The 18,721-nt window shown below is 40.4% G+C and overlaps 1 protein-coding gene across 4 annotated transcripts; it reads left to right on the plus strand.

Moving 5' to 3' along the window:
* The first annotated feature begins 6,063 nt into the window (after nt 1–6,063).
* otud7b (OTU deubiquitinase 7B) lies at nt 6,064–18,614 on the plus strand. 4 transcript variants are annotated; one of them, XM_053327367.1, is made up of 11 exons: nt 6,064–6,260; nt 7,263–7,433; nt 8,370–8,600; nt 9,191–9,292; nt 9,759–9,886; nt 11,414–11,520; nt 12,037–12,164; nt 12,786–12,935; nt 13,732–13,849; nt 14,854–14,932; nt 16,776–18,614. In XM_053327367.1, the coding sequence occupies exons 1-11, from the start codon at nt 6,176–6,178 to the stop codon at nt 18,267–18,269; spliced, it is 2,793 nt and encodes a 930-aa protein (XP_053183342.1). In that variant the 5' UTR covers nt 6,064–6,175; the 3' UTR covers nt 18,270–18,614. The 4 variants fall into 4 exon arrangements, with proteins under 4 accessions (XP_053183342.1, XP_053183343.1, XP_053183345.1 ...); XM_053327368.1 differs by having other exon boundaries at nt 13,735–13,849; XM_053327370.1 differs by having other exon boundaries at nt 8,373–8,600.
* The last annotated feature ends 107 nt before the right edge of the window (nt 18,615–18,721 follow it).

Genomic DNA, 18,721 nt, shown 5'->3' on the forward strand with positions numbered 1-18,721 from the left:
CAACCATCTCAAAAAATGTCTGTATAACTGGGAGAACATACTGGGAGCTGTGGTGTTGTCTTTTGGTTGTGGTTAGGGGTGTGTCCAAAAAATCGATCCATCAATTAATATCGATTTTCTATTTAAAAATTCGATATCGATTCAAAATTCTGTGAATCGATTTCTTTGACCAGCCTTTTCAGTGTGTTGTTAAACTACTAACCAGCTCGCCATATCCTTAACTCATTCAGAGAGAATAGATGGAAGCATGACATTTAAAATAATAATTATAATTTGAGAGTTTACAACTTTGTCTTGTATTTGAACTGACATGCTTATCCATAATCTTTATGGTTACATGATGACATCATAATTCAAAATGACATGATTTAAAATGCCACTGGTCTTAAGGGTAAATACACATAGATGCTATCATGCTAGATCCCAGTGTTGGATCAGACTCATCATTTAACTTTACTCTTGAACAATTTGGTGTCCACACATGACTGCGTGTTAAAAATATTGTCTGACTTACAAAACAGAAACTCTGGGAACATAAAATTGAATCGATATTGAGAATCAAATCGGATCGAAAATCGAATCGGGACCCTGTGAATCGGAATTGAATCGATTCAGGAAATCATTGACAATACCCAGCCCTAGTTGTGGACTTGTTCAGGATCAAACTAGACATTTTAGGTTGCATCTTTGGTTTTGAGAGCAGTGCTCAACATCTTTCACCATGTTCTGACCAAACAACTCATCCATTAATCAAGATCATAATCAACAGATTCATGGATAATGAAAATAATTGTTAGCTGCAGCCCTGATTGAGACAGAAGAGAAGATCATTGCTGCTTTGATAACTTTGTACACTCGTTCATCTCGTTCAGTGCTGCATGTTTATTGAGTTGCAACGTTTCGGTCTGTCCAGCTCCAACCTTCATCAGGCATGTCATGAGCAGCATCCCAACACTTCCATATATGGGTCAATGATGTGATGCAATCCAGTGTCAATTGGTGTAACCAGGATTTCATTAAAATTTGATTTTATATATTGGAAAATAAATGTGGAATAAATATAATCCACTTTTAGTAACACAACACTGTTTTGTAACAAATTTACATAATTTTTTTACACAATTTATTTAGAAAAAATGATTTTAAAACTGCTTTAAAATTTAAATGTACAAATACAAAAAAATGTCTTTTCATTTGATGTTTTAAAATGAAGTAATTATTTATATGAATGCACTTAAATACATTGTAGGTGGATAAAATATTTATAAAAATATTTAATATTTATCAATCGTTTGTGGTTACACCATTTGACATTTTCAGGAGCAGTCAGTCTTACTTTTGGTAAAGAATCCAGCCTGTATGGAGAAGAGTTTCTTAACGTCTGATATCAAACTGGTTCACATTACATCTTCTTACTGGTATCTACACATACAGCCCCTGGTGTTTTCAATGCAGTGATGTTACATACGGTACCCTTACATACTGTTCATATTCTGACTTATAATTACACCAATTGACATTCATAAATTCCCCATCAGTCATTAATGAATGTTTGATTAATCCCTCAGTAAATGGAAAAAAAGACATTCACAATCACTGTTTTATGGTCTTGGAGAACATTTTTTAAACATGTTTGAATGCTGATTCTTAGGTTAAATTAGCACATTTACATATAAAATTGTGTATCAGTTACATAAAAAGATTCAATTAATTTCCATTTTTGTACATTTGGGCTCACATTAGGAAAAGTCCAACAAAAATAAATGTGTAATAGGTTGGTTTGTTTTCAGCTCTACTGAAATGTAAAAATGGGTCAAATTTGATCCCTGAACAGTACGTGTAAGGGTTAACCTGCACCTGTGTCAGTTTAAGTCAGTTTAGAGACCCAGTGGTATTAAATGGTTAACTAGCTTCAGTTTCACATCTCTAAATTGATGCGTGTGATCGGTAAACCTGAACACCAGAGGATTGACTATAACTATAAGAATGTGAAGAGATCCTGCAGAGGGGTGGGGGGTGGGGGGGTCGGCTTGAATGCCCGACTTTGCACTGCAGAGAAAGCTCTAGAAATACTCTAGCTGGCTGAGAAAGGCTCTTTTTTTTATACTGTTCCTCCCGCCTGTGTGCCTCTGTGTGTGCTTTTAATATGATGGAGAAACTGAGGGGAGGCAGGGAGGGAGGAGTGTGTGAAGAGAAGAGAACGATGGAGAGGTGTAAGAAGAGTAGACTCGTGACTCATCATCAGGCGCAGTGGAAAAGAGTTCACTGAGTCAGAGATGAGGCAGGAACATTGGGTGGTGGATGAGCCATGGGGACGGATTGGAATAGATGACTGTAGGTAGATAGAAAAAAAGAGAAAGAAAAAGTCAGTCAAGACTGGATTAGGCAGTGTGTGAACTTCAACATAATGACTGGAATAGTTTTACAGTCATGTGCAGCAGTTTTTATCATTTAAATACACATAAATCAATTGAATTATTCCTGAGTTCAGTACATTTGGAGTTGTATTTTAATCTAAAGTGTGTCGGTATGTGGTGCAGTTAAGGAAGTATAATATAGTCTTCACGTCATCAAAACATATAATAGTGATGTAATCTTCACAGTCATCATGTTAAAAATAGCAGAACTGAGATTTGCATTTAATGTTACAGCCCTAAAATAAAAGAATATATTTGCCTTTTGACTGGAGCGCAGTCCCCCCCCCCCCCCCCCGCCCCTCCCCCCACCTCCTTTTATTGAGTTTCATATAAAAAAGTCAACGTATAATTTACGTCACAAAATAATTGCACTTGTAAGTTGTACATTAACCCTTAAACAGGCAACGTGCACCAGGAGATACAGAAACACCCTGTTAGAAGTATGACTGGTTAAGGTGGTTGTTCAGTAGTATGTGACTTGAATGAATTGGTAGGACTAGATAGAGGACTAGATTGGTAGAATTGAAGCTTGTGGTAGGTCTATACTTTGTAGTGAAGTGATCATAGAAGTTGATCTAGTTCATTACCGAGTAGGGGTGTGTCCAAAGAATCGATCCATCAATTAATATCAATTTTCTATTTAAAAATTTGATATCGATTCAGTGTTTCCCACAGATCTGAAGGCAATGTGTGGTGGGGGGGGGGGGGGTTGGTTGTTTGGTCGGTTTCGGTAAACCGGCCGACGGGGGGGGGGGGGGTAGATCTCGCTGATGGAGACACACGCGGTTTGCACGGAGGGGAGGGGCTGTGTGTGTGAGCTATGTGAGAGAGACGCGTGAGTGACAGAGAGACGCAGGGTGAGCAGAGAAAGGAAAAAGGAAATGCAGCTTAACGAATACGATGCGTATTTTTTAATTAGCGTTAAAAAAAAAAAAGAATAACGAAACGCAATATGTGGCGGCCGGTGTTGAATCTGTGGCGCACCGCCACGAATTAGTCTATGTGTGGGAAACACTGCGATTCAAAATTCTGTGAATAGATGGAAGCATGAAATTTAAAATAATAATTATAATTTGAGAGTTTACAACTTTGTCTTGTATTTGAACTGACATGCTTATCCATAATCTTTATGGTTACATGATGACATCATAATTCAAAATGACATGATTTAAAATGCCACTGGTCTTAAGGGTAAATACACATAGATGCTATCATGCTAGATCCCAGTGTTGGATCAGACTCATCATTTAACTTTACTCTTGAACAATTTGGTGTCCACACATGATTGTGTGTTAAAAATATTGTCTGACTTACAAAACAGAAACTGTGGGAACATAAAATTGAATCGATATTGAATCGAATCGAATCGAGAATCGGATTGGATTGGATCGAAAATCGAATCGAATCGGGACCCTGTGAATCGGAATTGAATCGATTCAGGAAATCAATGACAATACCCAGCCCTACTGAGGAACATATAAAATACTGTTAGATTTTGAGATTTTTCACTTCATGTTTTTCTATATAGTTTCAAGTTCGCGTTGTGTTTCTTCAAAAACTTAACTACAAATTAGCAGCACAAATTCGACTATAGTGGACTGCTATGCTCAATATAATTAAAGGGAAATGCTGAATAAAAATACACGATTAACTTGGAAATGCAGAGAAACCCAGTTGATTAACATAAGGGAAAAAAGGGGGAGGGAGTGGGGGGGGGGGTCCACATCGGAGCTCAGTCTAAAAGAACATCTGAAAAAGTATTTTTATCCTGATCATGTTTGACAATAACAAACAAAGCAAAGGGAAGTAAAACATGTTACAGAAGTGGCTGAATAAGCTTGAAATCACTGCTGAGAAAGTGAAGTCACACTCAGAGTATCTTTCCTGGTCAAATCCAGGTTTTAGCCGTAGCTCGGCTTTCATCGCTATTTGTTTTTTGCCTTTCTTTGATTCATGCCTTTTGTCTGGCTGTGTATCGATCGCCCTCTTACATCCTTTTGTGTCAACGACCCATTGATGCTGACTCAGGGGTTTTTCTCCTCTCTCTGTCTTGATAATGTTCCTGTATTGATTTCGGGCGTTCGACTGATGCAGGTCTTTTTGGATCGGCCATTGAAATTTGAAGAGTGAAATTGTCTAATTGATTTCAAAGACGCCTCCTCCAAAGCACTTTCTCCTCATATCACACCTCTCAAACTAATTTAACTTTAAAAAAAAAATGTGTCTGTGTAATTACTAGTCTTATTTAAATTATATATATTTTATACTTTATTCTTGTATCTGAAATCATTGTTAGTGATGATTTTTTTTTTTTTTTTTAGAGATTTATAGTTTGTCATTTTCATCGATACATTACAAAGACAAATCAATCTTTATTCAATCTTTATTTATATAGTGCCAAATCAAAACTCAAGGTTATCTCAAGGCACTTTACATACAGAGCAGGTCTAGACTGTACTCTTTAATTTAAATGACATACATGAACAGTGTAAAACAACCGCTTTATAAGAATAATGCAATAAATTAAGTAATAACTCGTATTTAATGAAAAAGGGAGGCATGAGGAAATATCTGCAGTCCATCACAGAACCTAAATAATTAAAAAAAAGAAAAAAAAGAATAAAATGAAGTAAAAAATAACATAATAGGACTGAGGATAAGAGAGTTATATAGAGTCAAACCTCCATTAGAGCCCTTAATGTGGGTAACCTAATTATTCCATTTCACGTCTACTTTGTTTATCATTATTAGTTATGATGACAATATGAATCAATATCTCAATTAAGCAGGGACAGAATGAGCCAATACCAGGGAACTGATTTGACCACATATATCTCCAATTGATTCATAATGAAAGCAGCTTCATTTTATTTCTCTCAACGTTTCACACAAATGACTCTTACATTTCTCTCATGCATGATTTAAGTGTTACATGTTGTCTGCTCACACTCTTCATGATCTGTTTTTCCTGGCAGAAACATTTTCTTGACTATTTCCATATTCGACAGGTCTGAAGGCTGAATTTTGAAGCTTATTGGTCTCAAGTCCAGGTTTTTGAAAATAGTCATGAGTCACTGCTGACAAGATGGATCCTGACAGCTTTCTGAATTTATAACAGATGATTGAAGAGTAGTCACAAAGCCAGAATGAAGAGAAACCACACAGTAAAGTTTTTCTCCCACATGACAAACATAAAAAAAAAAAACTCAGCCGCAGCTTTTCCACTTTTTTTCTCGTGATTCAGAGTAAAAAAAAAAAATTGGAACAAACACCTTTTGTGAAAAACCTGCTCACTTTGTGCACCACAGCTGTTGTCATGGGGTGGTGGTGGTGGGTGGGGGGGGGGGGGGGGGTCGAGAGACTTGCAAAGGTGTCAAATTCGAAAGCTAACCAGGCCGCGACAGACTAGTGTTTTTGAAAAGCGGTTGAACGAGGTCATTATGTTTGTTTGTCTCTCATTCAAGTTGTAACACTTCCTTTCATCTGTTGTCTCAAGCCTGTTTCTGGAAAAATGTTAAACCCCTGATGAGTTTATGCAGGTTTAATCTCATTTTTTTTTTTTTTTTTATCTCTGTTGTCTTTTCAGGTGTGGCTGGTAGGGTAGTGCAACGTAGAGGACCGCTACCCCCCCTCCCCCCCTCCTCCCTCTACCACCCTACCTACCCCTTCCCTCGCTTTCCTGTTGGTGGAGAGCAGAGTCCTTGTTTTTCTTTTTCTCTACCCGGACGCAACCCGACAACTTGTGAATTCATGATCACATGACTGTGGATATGGACGCAGTCCTGTCCGACTTTGTCCGTTCCACTGGAGCTGAACCAGGATTGGCCAGAGATCTGCTAGAGGGTGAGTCACAGAGGATGTCATTATACCACCAGACAAGAAAACATCTGAAAAAGTCAATATTTAAACCATTTTCCTAATCACTGTTATGTTTGCCAGAGTTTTAACATGTACAATATTACCTTTCAATTATATGAAGGTGAAATTAAATACTAGAGACAGGTAGTTGTATTTAAAGGCCTGTTACATCTTCACAAGTGGAAGAAAACGGGGGTCACATCAATAGTTGTAAAACACATTATTTAATTATTTTTAATTGGACAATAAATTATTTAAATAAGAATTTAATATATGACTCCATCAATAAATAGGTCTTTTTTTTAAATAGTCTAAAACTAGTTAAATAAATAAATTGAATTAACAGTGCAGGATTTAATCAGACACAATAAAAGGGGAATTCCCTCTTTTGATTGCATTTCTGTTTTCCTGCTGCTTTTCCTTTTCCTCTTTCAGCTTTTTTTTTGTTTGTTACTCATCATTTCCGCACCACTTTGGGGCGTTGTGCTGGTGAAACGAGAGAAAACTATTCTACCCCCTAAATAACCCACTGACTAAAATATAAGGGGCTTGTTTTCTGATTTTATGAGCAGAAGCCAAATTGATCGGCGTCTCTGTCAGTGCTTCTTGCTTGTTTCTGTTAATTAGGCGATCATACGCTCACAGAAAGGAAGGTATATCTGGACTCAACACGGCTGCTGTTGCCTAGCAGCCAACACAAGTCGGAGATAAGAATATTGGTTAAAAATAAAATGCAATTAATTGAACAGTCAATGCAGTGAGTGAGATGTGCTCCAAATTCTGATATTTACTCAAGCACAGGAATGTGCCAGCAGCCTTTTTACATATGTAAGATAAGAAAGCTTTTGGTTGATTTGACTTGTGGTAAATATTTAAACTCATTAGTCGTTATGTGTCATCTGTCATTTGTCATAGAAACAAAGCTCAGGTTGTCATGCTGGACTCGTTGACTCAGACAGATGTGTGTTACCGTCTTTCTCTCTGTAGGCAAGAACTGGGACTTCACTGCCGCCCTTAGTGACTTTGAGCAGCTACGACAGGTGCATGCTGGGAACCTGACATATTCGTTCACAGAGGAGAGGACATATCTGCCTCCCGAAAAGGAGATGGCCAGAGTAGGACGGCCTATACTCCACCGCCAAGATGAGGTGGTGCAAGGTGAGGCCACCGGGAAGTTAGATGTTTTAGTGTGCTGCATAATGTAATTTGACAGGTGCCGAGCTCAGTAAGTAAAGATCTTAACCCTTACATACTGTTCATATTATAATTTATATATTATACAATTTTATATTACTGTACATATATATTCTGACTCATAATTAGTCTCCACACCAATTCACATTCATAAATCCCCCATCAGTTATTAATACATGTTTGATTAATCCTTAATTAATCTGTAAGAGAGTGAACAGAGTGTTTATCTATGGAAAAAAGACATTCACATTCACTATATTATGGTCCAGGAGAACATTTTATAGAAATTTGCATCTACAAAAATGTGTATCAGCTGCACAAAAATGAAAATATGATGCTTTTTTTTGGTATATCCAGCGTCACATTAGGAAAGGGGCACTTAAAAGACATGTATATAGGGTGTTTTTACAGCTCTAAAATGTAACAGTGGGTCAAATTTGTTAATTAGTAAGTTAATAACTATGTAGTTTTGATACATGGGCCACCTGCAGGCAATAACTGCTACTCTTTTTCTTTACCAGCTTTCTTTAATATCTAAGTTTGCTAGTTAAAGGGGAAGTCCACCAATTTAACACATCAAAGTCTTAGGTTTTGGGAACACTGCTTATGTGGAAAAAGTAGTATTAAATCTATTGTGGCTCCAGAGGAAGCTGTGCCAAATCTGATAAATTGCTACACGCATAACACACCCGAATCTTTTACTCTGTGTTGGCAGTTGATTTTGCATTGTGCTGGCTATGTTTTGACAAGACAGAAGAATATGCTGCATTGCTTTGGATAGTCTGACAGTGTTATAGAAGTGTAATGCTAAATCAGGGGAGTATTTTTTAACTACAATTACCTTTTTAAAAATCATATACGTGACACAGTTTCTCCTCATCCTTTGCAATTGTCTTGTAGCAGCTACCGAGAAACGTCTGTCGAGGGGCATTTCCCACGCCAGTTCAACCATCGTCTCCCTCGCCCGCTCTCACGTCTCAAGCACTGGAGGTAGCAGCAGTGAGCCGCTTCTGGACACGCCCCTGTGCACTTTCCAACTACCAGACCTCACCATGTACCGGGATGACTTCCGCGGGTTCATAGAGAGGGATCTTATCGAGCAGTCGATGATGGTGGCCTTGGAGCATGCAGGTGAGAGGAAATGAATAGTAACCCACGTAGAGTTTCTAGGTTTTACACCCAGTGGTTGATGGTAAGAGTGCTGTTTTATTACGGGACATCGCATCTAGATAGAGTACAGTCTGCAACCAAACAAACAAAATCAATCCAAACAGCATCATCACAGCATATCATTACAAAACGTAAACCACAAGACCTCACATTATTCATTCCAGTGTAGTTGGTCCTATCTTTATACATAAATTCTGTTTTATACAGATAACAATCACCCCTATTCCTTTGTACACATGCAGATATGTAAAGTCCTTATTGCAGTATATGTCCAAAACACTGACTTAATTTAAAAAAAAACTTATTTGACTGCTGATATTAAAACAAAACTGGATGTTTGACTGCATTTACTGACTTTCTGTAGTAATACTGAATCATTTAACATTTTCCAACATGGGTATCTAGTGTTTATTGATATAACGTTGTGGTCTTTCAAACTGCTCTTCATATTTCCATCTGTGACGTACTACAGCAGTTGTTTTAGATTGATACCGCACCGTATTTATAATGCAAACAGTCGAGTAAAAAAAATTGTTCCTATTCGCTTTCAGGCCGACTGAACTGGTGGACAAAAGTAGTCACAAACTGTCAGAGTCTGCTGCCTTTGGCAACGAGCGGAGACGGAAATTGCCTGTTACACGCAGCCTCGCTCGGTGAGTATCACAGACCTTTCAAACAAGACCCCGATACTGTGCAGGTTCACACTCCATTAGCATTCATTAAGAGAGCTTCATTGTTAGCTTAAGCACTAATTGCGTTTTACAATGTTGCAGTGCACATTCACTTAGCCTTTGTGGCCCACTTAGGAGCTCTAGCCTAGAAAATGAATAATGCCCTGACTAATGTGCAGGGATTGTTCCAGACATTGTGAATCACCTGGATGGTCGTATTCATGTGCTTAATCTGCTCTCTTTAAAAGATATTCATACATTTAAGACGAAAATAGCAACAAATTCAGTTCATGGTTTATTTTTGCCTTTCAAGAGATGAATAGAAGAGAATTAGTTTCTATTAAATGTGTCAGCCCTGTGGGAGAAAAAAAAAAACATGCTGTTTTTATCATTTTCAAGTGCAGTTTTACTCAGGGTTTTATAAATGTGTGTTGTTTTTCAATTGCAGGTATGTGGGGCTTTCATGACCGAGACCTGATGCTGCGGAAATCCTTGTACGCGCTAATGGATCACGGGTTGGAGAGAGAGGCACTGAAGCGCAGGTGGAGGTGGCAGCAGACCCAGCAGAACAAAGAGGTGTGTTACAGAGGCTTCACATTTCTCTAGGTCATCTTTGTAACTCTTGTGTTTGGTTGTATGAGGGTAGCCTGGTAATCTCCAGCATATCAAAGCTTGTGATCGCCTTGTTGTTGGTTTGATTCCTTTAAACCACACCTTTACTACATGCTATCTATGCCAGATGGTGCATGCCTGCCTGCGGCTAGTCGCACAACTTCGAAATGTCAAACACACAGCTCGCTATTGTTGATGATAAGTGTGATTCATGCAATTCCTTCGAAGGAGGGGAAACAACACCACAGGCAGGAAGGTCATCACTGAGGCATTGTAAACTTTTCTAAATGTTTTTCAGTCTTCAGTCATCATAGGCTTGACTCATTGGAGATAGAATACTTTTACTTTTCTTATTGCATTGTTTTTTTTTGTCATGATAGAGCAGGCTCATGGAGATAATATGCATTTAAAGTGAGTCTTTAGGGTATTAACTGTCACTGCACCATTAAATGTGGGCATGAAAAGTGTGCAACCACATTATAGACACTATAATTTGTGTAACCGCTAATTTGCACTGCAGGTTTAGCAGGTTTTAGATATCAAAACCACTTCCATACACTAGGGTTTGCCTTTTTTTTGGTGAAGCATTTGTTCACTGTTGATTTTGTAGTGTTTCTTTCTAATTTCTTACTGGATGTTCTGCTTTATTTAAAATTGAATAGTCACTTTTAAGATTGTTTTATCATCACCCTGCTGTTTAAACTATATTATCTATAAATTCTGGTATCTCCACCTCCACCACTAATACTAATTTTGCAAGACTGGGTACTCCCTGCAGCTAGAAACTGCTGCTGGTGAATTGTGTATGCACCACACTTAAGTTTCCAGCAATCTCCAAAGCCAAAAATCAGACCTTTTGTCCCTTCTTTTTTTCTTTTTCTCTTTTTTACAAACACAATGACATTTCTCCCCATGAAACCGAGCGTAACAGCACTCTAAGTATGTTAGCTAAAGTGGTTGCAGACAGCGTGCAGACACCCACAGAGTAGATGCCACATGAATGACTGCCTAATGTCCCCCCCCTAATTCTCCAAAAAGCCACCAGAGGTGTCCTTAAGCAAATCACTTCAAACAAAATTGCTCGAGTGGAGCTGATCAGTGGCCAGCAGCAGAGGACTGTGGCTGCACTTGGGAGATTTTTAGTGTGTGTGTGTGTCTATGTGTGTGTGTGTGTGTGAGAATGTGTGTAACTGTATGTGAATAGGGTCATTGATTCTGAGGAAAAGAACATGTTAATCAGCGGTTTCTTTCTGTGCGTATGTAGAGGTTAAAAACATGATATTAATGAGGCTTCTGTTGCTACTATGTGAATGACACAGGGGTTTGTACAGGCTCCATTTAAATTTCTTTCCTCAGTTGTCAGCATGTAACCTTGTGGTGAGATGCCATAACGTCAGTGCATGCTTTTGTGACATTTGACACTGCCTCTCTAAATGGCAAACGTGTGTGTGTGTGTGTGTGTGTGTGTGTGTGTGTGTCCTTTCTCCTCAGTCTGGTCTGGTGTACACGGAGGAGGAGTGGCAAAAAGAGTGGAATGAACTGTTGAAGCTTGCCTCTAGTGAGCCGAGAATACACTACAGCACCAACGGCACCAACGGGTAAGGTCTGGGCTCTGACAATGCAGGGACTGTTAACCCCCCGAACACACTTAGTCACATTCGTGTTTTCATTCACAGTCAAATAACTGAGCTCACAATCTGAACAAAGCACATTTTAGTCAATCTGACACTTATTTTAAGGTATGAGCAAAGGTGCCTCAGTGTTTATTTGTCAGCCAAGCATAAATTCTTATAAACTTAATACACGGACAAAGCTACTGTACAGGATGTAAGCCAGACTCTTAAAGTTTTTATGTGGTTTTTAACATTTTATATATAAAACCACTTAAAATGCAAGTGCATCTCAATATTCCTACCTCAGTATATGTGTTTTGTGGTGCACCAAGAAGTCTATAATCCACAGTTTTTTATGAGTGATAAAGCATCCATTATTAAGACTAAAGTAAGATAAGATTAAATTTACAGTCCTCTTTAAAACTTTTATGATCTCTGGTTTTGCAACACCATAAACAATTGTGTCTCTGTTAATCAAAAAAGCTGTGTGGCTGTCTTCAGGGGAGAGTCCTCAGATGAACCAGTTTACGAGAGTTTGGAGGAGTTTCACGTCTTCGTCCTGGCTCACGTCCTCAGAAGGCCCATAGTGGTGGTGGCCGACACCATGCTGAGGGACTCCGGAGGAGAGGGTAAATTTGCTTTAAGCCACACACTGCTAATGAATCATTCCTACTCAACCTATTCTAGTCATCATAATATCATCCTCCTTGTGTTTCAGATAGATTAGGCTCGTCATACACAGAATTAACGCTACACTTGGCAGAAGACTGACACAATCACTAGAAAGCGTTTGAAAGAAAACACTGCTGACTTGTCAAGGATTGATGACTTCCCCTAATGAATTAAATAACACCCGTCTAGTATCTTGAGTAGGTTAAAATAAACAATATGAACTACTGTGCAACCCATATTTGTTGGATACTGCAAAGGTACAAAAGCACATACATTTTCTCCACTGAAATCTACCTGCAGGAGACCAAAACCAAAATGCCTTAATAGTCTGATAATTATTGTAGCTGCTAATTTGACATGCACTGCTGTTACCCTCCAGTGTGGATTTAATGATATCTGAGGTGAAAACACTCTTTCTATGGAATAATTGGCTGAAACTTGGTAGTAGATGCAAAAGAAAACTCAGCATTTGATTTATTTATAGAGGTGATATATATATTTTTGTGCTTCATCGGCCCAGAAACAGTGCTGAGGACATGCTTTTCAGATGTTTAATGCCCTTTTGCACTTTTCCCTAGCCTTTGCTCCCATCCCATTCGGAGGCATTTACCTACCACTGGAAGTGCCAGCTGCCAAGTGCCATCGCTCGCCCCTGGTCCTGGCATACGACCAGGCGCACTTTTCTGCCCTGGTCTCCATGGAACAGAAGGACAGCTCCAAAGAGCAAGGTAACGCACCGCTTCATCCATCATTGCTTTCATCAGAATATTGACTTTCATTTAGCAGCATCCTAGTAAGCAGCTGACATTTTAAAGCCATAAATCATAGTACATCGATCGTGGGTATAATTCTTATCCTGATTAGATTGCTGACAAAAATAAAGAGTCCTTAAATAAATTAGTTTCCTCACTTTTTTTTTTTTTTACTTCACAGCTTGATGTCTTTGCTTGGTGGGGAAGTCTTTTTTTAATGTTGACCTTAGTGGTTTATTTAAGCATGGTGACTAATGGCCTTTGGGCTTTTGAGTATATCCAGCGACCTCTTTAGCTTAACACCAAGCAAGCAAGTAACTTACCAACCTCCAGGATTAAAGCTGAATGATATATCAATGAAAGTTAAAGTCACACGTTTCACCAAGAGCCATATGAGCACAAAGGATTGGACTAATTACTCTTTTTTTTATTTTATATACACCTAATTCCCACGTTGGTCATTTTACAAAAAAAAAAAAACACTGAATACTTTAGCTCAATCTGATTTTGTTTTTGTTGCTCAAATTACAAGTTTATCCTTGTAATTGAAGTCTCAGTCAGTACTGACATTTTCAGTTTAAAAATATCAAATCGAACCATCCAAAAACAATATTGGTCAGACGCAACAGGCTAAATGTTAAAATAGAAAGTGAGAGAATTGATTGCACTTTGAAAATTCCCTCTCCAGACAATCCACGGTACTGCTGAGTTCAAACAATTGGTCTGTTTTTCTAAGAATGTTTTTTTTTTTTTTTCTCCCCATCTCTACCAGCAGTCGTGATTCCTCTCACTGACTCGGAGCACAAAATGCTGCCTCTGCACTTTGCTGTGGACCCGGGGAAAGATTGGGAATGGGGCAAAGATGACACAGACAACGTGATGCTGGCAAGGTATGATCTCCTAAAAAACATAAATATATTACAGGTAATATAACAAACTGGATTGAAACATCAAATATGAAATATTTAAATCCAGTTTGTTAGATCAGAAGTATTCATACAACAAACTCAGGAGTGATTTTTTAGGGTTAAGAAGAACACAGTACAGATTAACACAAGAGCGGCACATGTTGACTTGCATGTTCCTTGTAGGCAGCTGCCCCTTTAGGACGTAGTGTCAGAGTGTAGGGATTGACCCCTGACTCCAGATTAGCGACACCCACTGCCAGTGACAATAAGATTAGCTGTAAATACCTTCTATGAATGGACCAAAGCAAAGGAGCACCAAAATAGCAGCTCAGTAAAAATAACACGTCCACTTAATTTACCTCAGTCGATGACACCGTGGACGTCTTACTCAGATGAAATGGCGGACGGATATATGATTACACGAGCGGCTTTTTAACATTGTTTGGAAAAAAAGGTCATTGAGTTCATTTCTTATCCATTATGTCACTTACTGAGCATGAAGATACTCACTTTAAAAATGAGATGCTTTTAGTACGCTTGCCACTCAGAGCCAAATTACCAGCTGCAGCATGTAAGTCTACATTCAGCTTTATTATCGGCCCGTATCAGATACGAGGACCAACATTATTTGGTATATCAAGTTAACGACATTTGCCATTATCTCTGGAAACAGCTTGGTTTACTTATAACAGAATCAATGTCTGTATATATGAGCTGTAAGTATGTTAACTTGGTGTAACCCTGCATAGATTCCTGGCATCTTCTGCATATTGTTTCGGATACGCGTTTTCTTCTGGTTCTTCATGGTTTAGGATCCAAGCTCATGACTGTTATCCAGTGCTGCCCCCGCTGTCCAACATCACTATTACATTTTAACATGGAATAATATCATTTACTCACACAAGCAAGACACAGGGGCCTCAGCAGAAAAGTGATGCCCCCCCCCCCCCCCCCAATTAAACTTTGTCTCCTTCTCTTCTTTCCAGTGTGGCTCTTTCTTTGGAGGCCAAGCTCCAGATGCTCCACAGCTACATGACGGTCAGCTGGCTGCCGCTGCCCTGTGAGGTAAAGATGAGCGTCCATTCAGGCATCCTGAGTGATGTTTGCTCCTCATTTAGGTTGTGACATTTGAAGATAAAATGATTTTTTGGATTAGTTTACACATATACCAAATAATACAGACTATAAAGAGAAAACTAAGATTATTAGAAGGAAGGTCAAAATATACATACTGTATATGCTGTACAATTACACAAAGAAAACGTTCTTTTTGTTGATAAGTTTGTTTTATTAGGACATCATTTCACAATATAATTCTTTTCAATACAGGTATAATCATGTCCACACACACACACACACACACACACACACACACACACACACACACACACACACACACACACACACACACACACACACACACACACTACTAACACACACAAACCCCTCCAACTTCACCCCCCAAATTGGTCCACTTTAAAAGGGCAAATATGTCAAGGCATGCAATGTGCACAAAGCGTATAGTTAGCATTTATTAAGTCTTTCTGGTTTCCTAAATCATTCCATGCCAGTTTTAGTGTTCACAAAGAAAACTTTAAATTAGGATTAATGGGTTAGCGTTAGGGTTAATTTACAAAGATAATACATAAGGATAACATTGAAACAAGCGATAGAAACAAACCTTTTACAGCTTTCTTAAAATTTGCAGGTGCTAAGTTAAAAAATTGAGATGGCAACAATTCAATAAACACTGAACCTCTGTAGTTTTGGCCAAACTGTAACTGAGATGTCAGACAGGAGGCCTGAGTTTAAAGTTGTTACGGGTAGTATAGTTATGATATTGACACAACAGGATGCATGTTAAAATTGTATTGTACATCCTTTTTTTTTTTTTTTTTTTAACGACAGGCAACATATGTAAGTGATTAATAGAAATGGGATTTTTTTTCAACTTGAATAATGAAGTGCCAGTTGAGTATTCTTTGAAGTATTTCACAAGCCAAATATAGTTTTGGAATGAAAAACAGCCTCCAGGGTGTAACATGTGTTCATCAGATTGATGACAAAGTGGTTTGGAAACAATATTACAGCCACTAGTAGTTGGTGTTGATTTCCCACATTGGTTAAGAGACAAGGGCAAGACCAGCTGTCCCCTGACTGCTATACAAATTGTAAGTGAAAACAAACTACACTGGGCCATTCAGGTCATACAGTCACGCCATGCAAACACTGTGACAAAGGTGCTCTTGTGTGCCACATGCTAACGCCAGAGAGCTCGGAAGGACAAGTTCATGGCTGTTTCATGGTTACGGTGTGGGGGGGAGCAGAGTTAGTACAGGAATCTCTCTATTAGGGTATAATTTAAGGGGATTATTCAGTTTATCAGTGCGCCCAGAGGAAAAGCTGTACGATGGTGTGTGTGATTGCTGAAAGACGAGGCCTTCTGTAACTGCACCTTGTGTGAGATCAGAGCACTGCGTCATCATGTGAGCCAAGCCATTTCCAAATACAGTATTGTGCATTTGACAGCCTCTTTTTTTTAATAGTGTTTGTAGATGAAAAAGGCATCTGGAAACTGAGTCATTGTGTTTTTTTCTGCATTGGTCTGCAAAAAATAGCTCTATGAATCACCCTTTTCACATCCTCTATATCATTTGCTGATTTTTTTTTTTCTCCCCGATACCGGAGGGGAATGTTCCTTCGCTGTTAGTTTAGTCAGAATGTGAATCTTCTATCTATCGTTGTTTTCTATTTCAGGGCATTCAAATTAAACTATAACTAAAATGAATTTCTAATGAATATGATATATTTATTTATTTTTTCCATTGTAATCATAAGGGTGGTGCATATCTACACATATCTACATTGTTTTCTCACTAGCTTGTATCTCTGCTTTGTTCCCTTTTAGCAAGCCCCTTTGGCCCAGCCTGAGTCACCTACTGCGTCGGCAGGAGAGGATGCCCGCAGCCCTCCTGACTCAGGGGAGTCAGATAAAGAGTCAGTCAGCAGCAGCTCAAATGGCAACGGAGACACCACGACAGGATCAACCGTCAACGGAGGAGGTTCCTTGGCCAAAAATAGCTCCTCTTCATCATCTAGTTCGTCCAGCAGCGGATCAGCAGGGGCGGGCACAGGAACAGCAGGAAAGGACAAAACCAAGAAGGAGAAGGAGAAGGATAAAGACAAGAAGAGGGCAGACTCCGTGGCCAATAAGCTTGGCAGCTTTGGCAAGAGCCTGGGCAGCAAGCTGAAGAAGAATGTGGGCGGACTGATGACAGGGAAGAACGCTGGAGCCGGAGGTGCCAAGCAGGAGGGTGGGGAGAAGAAGAAGGGCTCATTTAGGGGGAGGAAGGGCAGCAAGGATAGCTCGCCTTCAGCCCACGCCTCAGAGGATTCTGGGAAAGGCTCCCCCTCCTCAGGTAGCGAGCGTCTCAACGGAACGGGCAGCAGCATGAGCAGCAGTGGAGGAAGCAGCACTGAGAGCGACACCTACAAATACAGCGCCGACGTCAAGGTCAGCCTGGGCATCATGCGAGCCGCCATGCAAGGTGAGAGGAAGTTCATCTTCGCCAGCCTTCTCACCACCAGCAACCGACAGCCCTTCCAGGAGGAGATGATCCAACGCTACCTCGCCGACGCCGAGGAGCGCTTCCGGGCCGAGCAAGATCAACAGCGTCGTGACACAGAGAGGAAGGGTGTCACCAACGGCATCCAGCCACCCAAGAAGGAGGTGGTCGGTGGTACGGAGCTGACCTACAGGCCATACGAGGCCAAAGAGGAGCTCTCAGAGAATCTGTCACCTTCATTTAACCAACTTAAGCCCTCTCCTTTGAGCCCCTCTATGTACTCGGGTGTTGTGCCCATCCCCCGGCCCTCCTTCATAGACCAGCCCCCTACTGCAGCACCCCTCACCCAGCACCTTCATATGCACGGCTACATGGATACTCGGCGCCAGCTTGCTGGTGGCTCCCCTGCAACGTCGTACCCCGGCCTCCCCTCGTACGCTACCCTTCCCCGGCACTGCCCCACGACGCAGGGTCCCTCCCATCTTCAATACAATAACTCACAACAAGGCCCCTCTTCCCTGAGCCCCTCTCGCCTCGCACCCTCGTATCCCCCCGAGTTCGACCCACCAGACTACCCTGTGTCTGAACCCACTGGTGGGAGCTACACTAACGGCTTCCGGGACATGCGCTCCAACCTGGACTCTCGGAGCGGACTGCCCCCAGTCAGACACTACTCTCTGGGCAGTGCCGGCGGTTTGGCCAGCCTTCAGTCTAGCCGCTGTCGGACACCCACCTGCACCTTCTACGGACACCCCGAGACGGGCCACTACTGCTCCTACTGCTACCGGGAAGAGCTGAAGAAGAGGGAGACAGAACCAGCCATCCACAAGTTCTGAACGGACCTTGCCATGGTTTAAATTTGATGAGTGGCCTTTTTCAGCTTAACAAAACAAAAAACAAAAACATAATAAAAATGGTTAGGGCACATCAGCCTCTGAATGGACAAGAGAAAGGCACAACCAGCTCTCTCCCTTCTAAGCTGTGTCACTTCCTGTTGGGGATAGACGACGGCGTCAGAAAGCGGCACAGAGTCAACACGACACCAGACTAAACAGGGTGGTTTCTGACTGCTGGGGGTCACACGTTTGACCATAGATTTAACTAACTGCACTTCTGTTACATTTTGCTGTGGCTCTTATGCAGGCGTTGTGTATGAGTGTATGTGTGTGTGTGTGTGTGTGTGTGTGTGTGTGTGTGTGTGTGTGTGCGCGTGTGTGTGTGTGAGCTTCAGGCTCCCCCCTCCCCCCCGCCCCGCTCCCTCTTATCTGAGTTTTTAACGCCTTGCTAC

This window comes from Scomber japonicus, chromosome 10, assembly GCF_027409825.1.
Source record: "Scomber japonicus isolate fScoJap1 chromosome 10, fScoJap1.pri, whole genome shotgun sequence".
Classification (NCBI taxonomy): domain Eukaryota; kingdom Metazoa; phylum Chordata; class Actinopteri; order Scombriformes; family Scombridae; genus Scomber; species Scomber japonicus.